We start from the raw sequence: 11,304 nt of genomic DNA, 5'->3' as shown, positions 1-11,304 counted from the left end.
GCATTGTTCAAAGCCACATCTTTGCTGATATTTTGTTTGGAAGATATGTCCATTTTTGACAGTGGGGTGTCAAAATTTCCAACTATAATTGTGTTGCTGTCAAAAGCTCTTGAATTCCTCTAAGATTTTCTTTATATATTTGGGTGCTCCTATGTTGGGTGCATATATATTTACAATGTTTATGTCTTCTTTGTGGATTCTTCCCTTGAGTATTATGAAGTGACTTTCTGGGTGTCTTTTTATGGGTCTTTTTTTAAAGATTATTTTATCTGATATGAGTATTGCTACCCCAGCTTTTTTTCCCTGGTCGTTTGCTTGGAAAAATGTTTCTAATCCTTCACTTTTAGTCGTGTAGGTGTTTTGTCTCAAGGTGGGTCTCTTATAGGCAGCATATGTGTGGGTCATGCTTTCTTATCCATTGAGCTACTCTGTGTCTTTTGATTGGAGCATTTAATTTATTTACATTTAAGATTATTATTGTTAGGTACTTACTTATTCATTGCCATTTTTGTACTTATGTTCCTCTCTGGATCTCTGTTTTCCTTCCTTAAAGCAGTCCTTTTAGCATCTCTTGCAGAACTGGTTTAGTGGAGGCATATTCTTTTAGACTTCTTTTGTCTTGGAAACTCTTTATTTGGCCTTCTTTCTTGATTGAGAGCCTTGCTGGGTAAAGTAGCCTTGGTTGCATGCCTCTGATTCTCATTACTTGGAATATTTCTTGCCATTCTCTTCTTGCTTGGAGTGTTTCCAATGAGAAGTCAGTAGCTAACCTTATTGGGGATCCCTTGTATGTTACTTCCTGTTTGTCCCTTGCTGCCTTTAAGATTCTCTCTTTGTCTTGAAATTTTGCCATTTTAATGATGATATGTCTTGAAGTGGGCCTCTTTGGGTTCTTCTTGATTGAGACTCTCTGTGATTCCTGTATTTTTGTGACTTTTTCTCTCAACAAATGAGACAAGTTTTCCCTTTACTTTTTTCAAATAGGTTTTCTATCCCTTTTTCTTCTCCTTTTGGTCCCCCTATTATTTGGATATTATTATGTTTCATATTGTCTTGCATTTATCTTAATCCCACTTCATTTTTCTGAGCTTCTTTTTCTTTTCTTGCTCTTTCTGTGATTTTTCACGTACTTTGTCTTCCAGCTCACTGTTCTGATCTTCTGCTTCATTGATTCTGCTTTTGATTCCATCTACTTTTTTGTTCTGTTCGGAAATTTTGTTCTTCATTTCCTCTTGTCCCTTGCTGATAGTTTCTATTTTCTCTTTCATTTTTATGTAGTTGCGGTGAGTTCATTGTAACTCCCCTGTAGTTTCTGGTAGCTCGTTGTGAGCTCCTTTGAACTTCCTGATAACCAGTGCTTTGAATTCAATATCTGATAGTTGTCTTGTGTCTATTTCATCTAGCATTTTTTTCTGAGGCTTCCTCCTTTTCTTTCATTTGGGGATTGTTTCTTTGTCTTCCCATTGTTTGTGAGACCCTTCTTGTTAGCCTCAGCTTCTTAGATTGATCTGTTCTGACTTCCTGGGTTTATGGTGTGAACTTCTGTGGTAGAATACCTGTGAAATTCAGTGGTGCAGTCTCCTACAGTTATCCTCGTGTTCTCCGCTTCTGCCTCCTCCTTATTTTTGTGTTCAGTTGGAGTTGGAGGCAAAATGGTTAATGACAGTGGGAGTGTATTTTATGATATTAAAGTACAGCCAGTAGAGCAGAGATATAAGATCATTGGGCTATATATCGTGTTAAACGCAATCTTCAACACAACTTGCCACTTTTAAGAGAAGATGGACAAAAGATAAGTTTCTTATTGGAGAGAGAAGGCTTGTGAGTTGGATCTAGAAAGTAATGAGGTTGCAGACAGTCAGATTCTCAGGTAAGGTGAGAGTAATTGATAGTAAATAGGTGTAGTGTGTGAGAAAATAGAGTTAATCACTCCAGAAATAGAATTCAGGAAACTGTGAAGTGGACTAAGATCTGGGAGATGTGTTGTGAAGTATTTACAGGTGTATAGAACATATATTATTTACAATAATATTAGAGCAACAATCATATGACAGACTCTATGTGATCTAGATAACATGAATAAGGGGGTATAGAACTTTGGGTAGTGTGATAAACAAAATCAAGTGGCATGAAGTGTAGAAAATTGGCAATACACTATGGAGTAGAGAACAGGGGAAACCTGTCAAATGATACAATATAACCAGCCAAGGCAAAGAAGTGTGTACAGAAAGAGGAGGAATACAAAGATAATACTAAACTATAAAAGAATAGAGAATAATGAAAAAAATAGCAATAATGCAACTATGCAGCAACTTGTGGCTTCTCTGCTATAGCAAAGTGAAATTTGTGTCTCTGTCTCTACTTTTGGGATGCTCCTTCTTTGGGTCCAACTCAGTCTTTTTGCGGTTCCAAGTTGTTTGTGTTGCTTGTGGGTAAAAGAAAAGAGAAAAAGGCAGGAGAAGGGAGGAAAAAATGGTAAATTTGGAAAGAAAGAAAGAAGGAATAAAACAGAAAAGAAGAAAAGAGAGGAAAAAGGTATTGAAAGATAAAACAATAAGAAAATTAAAAATATAAAAGATTACTTAAAATAAACATTTCTTGTTGGTTTCAAACTGGCCAAATCAGTTTTTCTGGCTGCAGCAGGCTGAGGGGCGATTGGTGTGGGTTTTCTGCAAGCACTCTCCCAAGTGCCAACCCAGCACCTCTCTCCAGCCCCTCACAAAGGGTATCTAGGTCTTCCTCATTGCATTCTTTTCCCGGGGGTTATCACTGTGGGCTGGGTTGTGGGGTGCACATGTGTGTACGTGCTGGCCAGGCTGCCTGGGTCCAGTGGGTTTGGGCATAGACTCGACCCAGTTCTGTGAGGGAACTGCCGGCCCTCCGCCAAAACTTCGATTTGCTGCCAGGCTGGGTGGGGAGCAGGCTGAGCAGGTGTCACAGAAGAATCCTTCTGTTTACTTTCCAAAAACTTTCTCCTTTAGAAAACCTGCCTTTCAGCAGAGCTTAAGCTTCCAGCCAGACCCATGATTATCAGAGTCAGAGCCCCACACTGCACCTCTCAATTCTCCTGGGCTGGCAACCACAGAGTCCGCGGTTGATCTTGGCCCTTTGTCCTTAGTATCCTGTCTACAAACTCTAGCAAACAAGTCTCTTTTGGCCCCCTACCTTGCTTGGCCAAGGAGGGAGGGAGCTGATAACCCAGCTCTCTTCCAAGGACCTTTCGGCAGGCTCAGGGCTCCAAGAGACTTTGTGGAAGACGCACCGGGAGCCGGGCCTCAGCACTGGGCACTGGCTGAGGTGCACCGGGTGCTTTGCTCTGGGCACTGGGCTCCAGGCTGTGCACCTGCTGAAGCTACTGCTACTCCTATCTTTGCTCCAGTTCCTGAGACTCTACTGTACTGCAGCCATCTCCGTACCATCAGGCTTTTCTGTGACCATTATGATTCTGGTCCCTTATTTTCATATATGCTGGGGAACTGTTGGCTGTTTGCACTGTTACTCTGTAGATCGGCCAGGATTTTCTCCCATGTGTAGAGGGAAGTGGAATCTACTCCATATTACAGTGTCGCCATCTTGGAAGCCAAGTTGAACTCAATTTTTAAAAAGAGTTTATTTATTCAGTTTCAGAAAAGGGGGAAGAGAGAAAGAAAGAAAGGGAGAGAAACATCAATATGTTGTTGCCTATGGCACTCTCGCAACCAGGGACCTAGCCTGCAACCCAGGCATGTGCCCTGACTGGGAATCAAACCTGCAACCCCTTTGTTCACAAGCCAGCACTAAATCCACTGAGTCACACCAGCCAGGGCCAATTTTTAATTTATTTGTATATAGAAACTAAGCTGATTGTTGTAGTCCAGGGTATTATTTTACATAGAGATACCATTATTATTTTATACATTTACACTATTAATGCATAAGAACAAATAAAATAATTAAAAGCATTTATATAGATATGGAACTAGCACCACCCATGTATAATGTGCATCCTTTTTTACCCTCAGAAATTTGGACAAAAACTGTTCATTATACACAGCAAGATATGGTAGTTTCAGAATTTTTCAGTCCCACAACTTGTTATAAGAAATTTCTGACCCTGACACTTTCACAACATTGTGATGGTTGAGAAAATGTTTCTCAAGTTTCTTTCTTTCATAAATAGCAGTAGGATTTTGGGTTATTTCCACACATCACCTGGGCCCTTGCTGAGCTTTGAGAAGGGACTGAGATCATGAGAGGCCTTGAGGGTGGAGCCTCTTGAGCTTTAAGGTTGAAAATTTGCTGCTGTGCTGAGGGCCAGAGGCTGAGGTCTCCTTGAATGGGACAAGATTTCCATGCCCACAGCCCACATTCAAAGCACTTGTGCTCTGTCACTGTCCCACACACCCTCTGACCTTGTACATGTGCATCCCATGTTTCTGATGTCCACAATACATAGCGCTTTAACACTCAGCTTCTCTTGGGATTCCACCCTCCACTGGAGTTGGGTGTAAATTCCTTCTACTCTTATCAGCACTTGGTGGTTGAAGGAAAATGTAAACTCATCCTTTCCCAGAACATTCATGGGTGTTGGATGGAGGGTGGGTCTCCTGAGGCACCAGGAACACCTCTCACTGCAATGACCCCTGGTCAACTTCAGCATCAACTGCAAGGTGAACACATTCAGATTCACATCTGGACAAGCCTCTCCACATCTGGCGACTGTAGATCTACCTGCAGGGTCAGGTTGGGGAGGGTACACAGGATGACTTCTCAGCCATCACAGAACTCCCCACAGCCTGTGGAGACCGAGTTCCCCTCCATGCCTGACCACAGCTCTGTCACCCACGGCTTCCTTTTAGGGTGTCATTGGGTCCACCCCACAGCTGGGCACTTCCTTCCCTGACACAGGGGCCTGGACCTGTTCTGCCCTGGGAGAAGCAAACATGCTGCTCCTACTGCTGCTGCCTCTGCTGTGGAGAGGTGAGAGGGCCTGAGAAGAGATGTGGGGATGTGTTGGAGCCAATGCTGAGTGTCTGTGTCCCCCCAGGTTCCCTGCAGCAGCAGAGAGGTTATGGTATCCAACTGTAGGAATCTGTAAGCCTGCAGGAGGGTGGATGCACCAATGTGCCCTGCTCCTTTCCCTCCTCTTGGATATCGTCATATCCCTCTACCAAAATCTACATCCACTGGTACCACAGTGGGCACCACTTACATAGCTTTGAAGTTGTGGCTACAAATGACCTAAATACACCAGTGAAAATGGAGATGCAATGCTGATTCTTCCTCATGAATCCCAGAGCCAACAACTGTTCCCTGAGCATCAGAGATGCCAGTAAGAGTGATGCAGGAAACTATGTCTTACAAGGGCAGAGACAATATACTCACCGTAATGATTACCAAGATAAGAAGCTGACTTTGCAAGTGACAGGTATGGCAGGGGCCCAGGAGAGGATGGTGAGACATGGGACCCGGGTTAGAACTGAAACTGGCTCTTGGGACACTACTAAATCTAAGAGACACAGCACCAGGGATGAACTCAGGCCCTCAGCCATGGGTCCCAGGTGGGGTCACATTCTGTATCCCCAATGCAGCCTCAGGTCCCAGGCACCTCCCTCTCTCCTTCTCAGACCTGACACAGAAACCTGACATCCACATTTGGGGGCCTCTGGAGTCTGGCCGCCCCACACAACTGAGCTGCAGCCTGCCAGGTTCCTGTGAAGAGGGAAGTCCTCTCATCTTCTCATGGGTGGGAAATGCTCTTGGCACTCTGAATCCCAAGACCCTTCGCTCCTCCATGCTCACCTTCACCCCAAAGCCCAGGGACCACGGCACCACAGCCACCTGTCTGGTGACACTTGCAGGACCCAAGGTGACCACACAGAAAACCATTCAGCTCAATGTCTCCTGTGAGTGTTGGAGGGACAGCTGGCGTCCTGGGGGCAGAGGGGCTGGCAAACCTGATTGTGTCTTTGTGTGTAGTGTGTGTGTGTGTGTATGTGTGTGTGTGTGTGTGTGTGTGTGTGTGTGCAGTAGGCTGAGCTAAAAGGAGGGAACTCATTTATGCACCTGAGTGTAGAACGGAGTGGGCCCGAACACAGCTATGCCACCATTTTGGTTCCCACTGCTTCTCCTTGAGTTGGGATGACTCCCATCCACTCCTCCTCTTTGAAACAGGGCCCTGTCTTTCTGTCCCAGATGCCTCACAGAACCTCACCATCGGCGTGTCCTTCAGAAATGTCACAGGTAGGAAAGAACCTCCTTTTGTGGGGTTGGGACCTGCCCCTGGCTGAGGGGGAAGCTGAGGGGGAATCAGAGTATGAATGGGATCAGATATGGGAGAGACAAGGAGGAAATTCACCACCCTCTGGCCCTCACCTCTTGTGGGTGGGTACATTCTTCTGTTTTCTCTCTCTCTCCCTCTCTCCCCACCATCTTTCTGCCTCTGTCTGCATCTCTCTCCACTAGCCCTTAAGATTCTACAAACCACATCCCTTCCAATCCTGGAGGGTGAGGCTCTGCATCTGCTCTGTGTGGCTGACAGCAACCCCCCTGCAGCACTGAGCTGGTTTCGGGGGCCCCTAGCCCTGAACACCACCCCCATCTCCAATACCCTGATCCTGGAGCTGCCTTGAGTGGGGACTGGGGAAGAAGGACAGTTGACCTGCCACACTTGGCACCCGCTGGGCTCCCAAAGTATCTCTCTCAGCCTATCAGTGGTCTGTGAGTGTGGGGACTCTTGTGGGCAGGTCACCTGGGTTTTTGGAGGATGGAAGAAACACTGACACTTCTTGCTCTCCACGGTCCCCCCGCAACTGCTGGGACCCTCCTGCTCCTGGGAGTATGAGAGTCTGAACTGCAGCTGCTCCTCCCGTGCCAAGCTGGCCCCCTACCTGCACTGGCCGCTTGGGGAGGCACTGCTGGAGGGGAACCTCAGCAACACCTCCTACAAGGTCACCTCCAGCTGCGCTGGGCCCTGGGCCAACAACTCCCTGAGCCTCCCAGCGGGACTCATCGCTGGCCTCAGACTCAGCTGTGAGGCAGAGAATGTCCACGGGGACCAGAGTGCCAGTGTTCTGCTGCTGCCAGGTGAGGGTCTGCTGGAGGGAGAGGTTTATGCAGACCGGAATGGATCAAAGAGAGGATGGAGGTGGTAAGAGGGGCTGTGGCCAGCAAGGGCATTATTTACTAGGACAGGACCCTCCATCTTCTGTCTGAACACTCTACAGGTAGAGCAGGTTCTGCAAAGACATGGGGAGACAAGACACAAAGTACTGCCACAGTGTGGGCTCACACCCCTCTTCTCTGCAGGGCAGTCAGCATCGGCTTCCAGAGAGTTTGCTGCTGCTCTTGGAGGTGCTGGTGCTATGGTCCTCCTGTCCCTGTGCTTGTGTCTCATCCTCTTTGCATGTAAGCCTGTGTCCCGGGGAGGGAGTTGTGTCATGGAGAGTACAGAGAGGGGCCCCTGAATCCCAGAAAGGTGGAGTTGAGTACATATGGAGAGGTCTCTTTAAATATTTTATTTTAAAGGATTTTATTTTTTGGTTTTTAGAGAGAGCAGAAGGGAAGGCAAAAGTGAGGGAGAAAAATATTAATGTGTGATTGCCTCTCATGTGGCCTCCCCTGGGGACACCTGACCCACAACCCTGACACGTGCCTTGACTAGGTATCAAACTGGCCACCCTTTGGTTTGCAGCCCGAGCTCAGTCCACTGAGCTACACCAGCCAGGGCAGAGGGGTATTTTTTCAGGGGGATTGGGTAGCAGTTTTATTGAGATAAAATTCTTATATATTCATTTTATTTTTAAAAACATATTATTTACTTATTTTTTAGACTTAGAAGGGAGGGAGAGAAACATCAATGTTTGGCTGCCTCTCATGCACCTCCTACTGGGGACCTGGCAGCAATTCAGGCATGTGCCCTGACTGAGAATCAAACTGGTGACCCTTTGGTTGACTGACCAGTGCTCAATCCACTGAGCCACACCAGTCAGGGCACATTTTTATATATTTAAAGTGTACAATTAAGTGACTTTTTGTCCAGTCACAGAGTTGTGCTCACGTCACCATAATCAATTTTAAATTTTTTTAATTAGCACAAGATGAATGAAAAAATCCCTTATTTGTCATTTTTTGCCACCATCCTTGCCCCAGCCCGAGATAGACACTAATCTATTTCCTGTGTCTCTATATCTGCCCATTCTGGACATTTCATATAAATGGAATTCTACAACGCCTGATCCCTTTTGGCTCTTTTCTGCATAACTATATTTTCAAGGTTCATGTGTCATTTTTCTAAATTCTTTTTTACTTCAAATAATATTCCATGGCATGGATGCTGCACTTTTTACTTGTCTCCTCATTCACTGATAGACAGTACAGTAGTTTCTACTTTGGGGCTGTCAGGAATAACACTATTGTGATTGCTTATGTTGATGTTTCTGCCTGTGTAGACATTTCTCTCTGTGTAGGGGCCTATCAAGATGTAAGTTTAGTCTTGGCCAAACACCTGGTCGTCCAGAGGATGGAGCACTCACTTTCATGTCAGAAGGTCTCTGAGTTAGGTTCTGGGATCTGGATGCCTCAGTGGTCTTCTCAGGAAGTGGAAGCAGCCTGTCCACCTGCGCCTGAGCCATTGTGGCTCCTGACTTCTTCCCTTAGAGTAAAGTTCTGCAGGAAGCAAACAGACAGGAGACAAAAGGTCACAAATGATGAAGACCATGGCATGGGTATAGTTACCTGGGTGAGTGATGTATCACCTCATGGAGTGTATGGGGAGGGGCTGGGCATGTCCATTCAGTGAGTGTGAGCTGAGCTGCTCAGAATTTCCCCAAACCGGCTCCTCTGTGGTCAACTAGACAGATGGCTGGGAGTTGACTTCCCCTTTCTTACACAGATCCCAGGGTCAGCCTCCTGCCCCAGTGCTGCTGAACACTGAGTTTACCTCACCTCTTTTCCAGTATAGCCTGCAGAACTGTCTCTCCAAAACTATTACTTTCTACCCATTCTGGGCATGTTTCTTCAACTGTCCTCATCTCAGTTCTTCTATCTGTAAATGGAAATAGTAAGAGTATCATTTATACTTAGTTTCTGTGAGGACGAAATGTGATTAGTAAGCTCTCAATGTGGTCTAATCAACTGTAGTATTACAAAGTTTTAAAGGAATGAGCAAATAGTTGAGTTCATGTGGAGTGTTTGTGGAATAAGAGGAGGAATAAAAACTGTTCTATCATCCCAACTTCCCCTTGAGACCATGTCTGATTTATTCTTCTCTGACTTTTCTCTCCCTTTTCTTCAGGGTTCCCAGCAAAATTCACAGCCAGACAGGCACCCAGACCAAGTGTTGCCCATGGGGGATGCTTCTCCATCAGGAGAGGAGCAGGATACCCAGTACGCCAATCTCACCTTTCATGGGAGGAAGCTGTGTGAGGCTCAGGACAAGGAGGCCACCAGCATCTGTGTGTACTCAGAGATCAAGAAGACAAGCCAGTGAGGACTTGCTCAGAGCTTGGTCCTGGCCTGAGATGTCAAAGCCTCTGTGAGGGAAAGAAGTCAGGGACTAATTGATGAAACGTGAGGAGACCTCATGCAACATTAACATTAACCACTGTAAGAGCATCTGCAGGCAGAGCAGAAAGAAGAAGGGTGATGAGAATGGAGAGACATGGGCTCAAGTACAGACTTCAGCACTTCCTAAGGCATTGTCTTCAAGTGATTTACTTCATTTCTCTGTCCTCACTTTCCCATTCTGTACAGCAGAGACCATGCATCCTAGTCAAAGGTGGCTGTGAGCATTAAGAAAATTACAAGCAGCAGAGGTCCAGGGCTTGCCTGCCTCCTTTTTCTGAATAGAAAAAAAAATCTGCTCAAAAAATTTCTTGAGTGGCAAGTTCTTCTGAAGCCAAGGGTGTCCAGCCATAGAAAACAGGGCAGCAACTTGTTGCTCTCATTTTCCATCCCAGAACTCATCGAAGCCTGTACAGGGAAAGACATCCCTGTCCACTTTGTGTTCAGTTCATAATGGTTCATGATGACGTATCTCAGTTTCTCTGGGTTCATTTTGCCTCATTTGTTCCTGTCCATTCTCCAGCACCTTCTGAGCACCATTTTCTTCCCCATCCCACATACAGCCCAACAGAGATCTTTCCAACCACTTGTTGGCTGTAAGGAGGAGCTGACCAGGCATTGCATCCCTGAAAAGGAGTTATTTCAGGGACAAAAAAAAGGATTCAGATGCAGCCAGTGCAGCCACAGTGAGCCACAGGCCCAATCTTTGCAAGAAAGCAGATGTCAGGGAGCCCTTTTCACAGAGCAAAAGAATAAGGTCAGGGGAAGGGACTGTTACCAAACTAGAGCTCTGCTGTGAACATACAATGTTTCCAGAAGGGCTGCCAGCACCATGTAGGGAGTTACAGCGCCTCCCACAGTCCTCCTGATTTATGGCTGGGTTTGTCCTCCCAGAGGACACGCCAGAGAGCTGACCCTACCTCTGTCTCACACAAACCCCTACCTGACTCCCTGCTCTTAATTGTTACATCCCAGGTCTCTTCCCCTGGCATTTTCCTCCTCACCCACCTTCTCTCCATGGCCTTTGTCCATGAAATCTTCTATGGTGGTTTCTACAAAAGTTTAAGCAATTTGAGATTCCCTCCTGGAGGCCACACCTCCTTGCTTTCATCTGGCGCACCCCATTCTGTCCTTGAAACTGTATTCTTGGACAGACTTAGGTTAAAAGTATGGAATGAAGAAAGAACTCATAGTCTCCCTCCTCTATATAGTTTATTTAATTTAATTTTTTAAAAACAAAGTTCTAAAACAAAACAACCAGAGTCATGGGTGGTACCATATTAGGTGCCTAACAATAAGCTCTTTGATTGTGAAGTCTCTAGAGTTTGTGGGTGAGTCTTAACAGTGGGTGAGATGTTTCCAGATCTCCAGTGGATTTCTGAAACTGCAGACTATGCCGAGTCCTATATATATTATGACTTTTCCTATGACACACCTATGATGAAATTTAATAGGTAAATTAGCACAAAAAGATATTAACAATAACTAATAGTAAAGCAGAAGAATTATAACAATATACTATGATAAAGGTTAAGACCATGAAATGTGGTCTCTCCCTCTCTTGAAATATCTTCTATTGCCCAGGCTGGTGTGTCTCAGTGGATGGAGTGCCAGCCTGTGAACCAAAGGGTTTCTGGTTCAATTCCTTGTCAGGGCACATGCTTGGGTTGTGGGTCAGGTCCCCAATGAGGAGTGTGTGAGAGGCAACCACAAATTCATGCTTCCCTCTCTTTTTCTCTCTTCTTTCCTCTCTAAAAATAA

At 45.6% G+C, this 11,304-nt stretch overlaps 1 protein-coding gene across 1 annotated transcript; it reads left to right on the top strand.

Annotated features, from left to right (window-relative positions):
- Positions 1-4,922: 4,922 nt before the first annotated feature.
- LOC119049502 (sialic acid-binding Ig-like lectin 5) lies at positions 4,923-9,469 on the top strand. Its single transcript, XM_053659683.1, is given in 9 exon segments — positions 4,923-4,959; positions 5,027-5,407; positions 5,607-5,885; positions 6,175-6,222; positions 6,445-6,702; positions 6,784-7,065; positions 7,288-7,386; positions 8,448-8,719; positions 9,275-9,469. Coding segments are annotated over 9 exon segments (1,851 nt in total).
- Positions 9,470-11,304: the final 1,835 nt, after the last annotated feature.

Source organism: Artibeus jamaicensis, unplaced genomic scaffold (assembly GCF_021234435.1).
Source record: "Artibeus jamaicensis isolate MK-2021 breed Jamaican fruit bat unplaced genomic scaffold, CSHL_Jam_final scaffold_804, whole genome shotgun sequence".
Classification (NCBI taxonomy): domain Eukaryota; kingdom Metazoa; phylum Chordata; class Mammalia; order Chiroptera; family Phyllostomidae; genus Artibeus; species Artibeus jamaicensis.
Note: the sequence above shows the minus strand (reverse complement) of the source record. Positions and strands in the feature narration are given on the sequence as shown.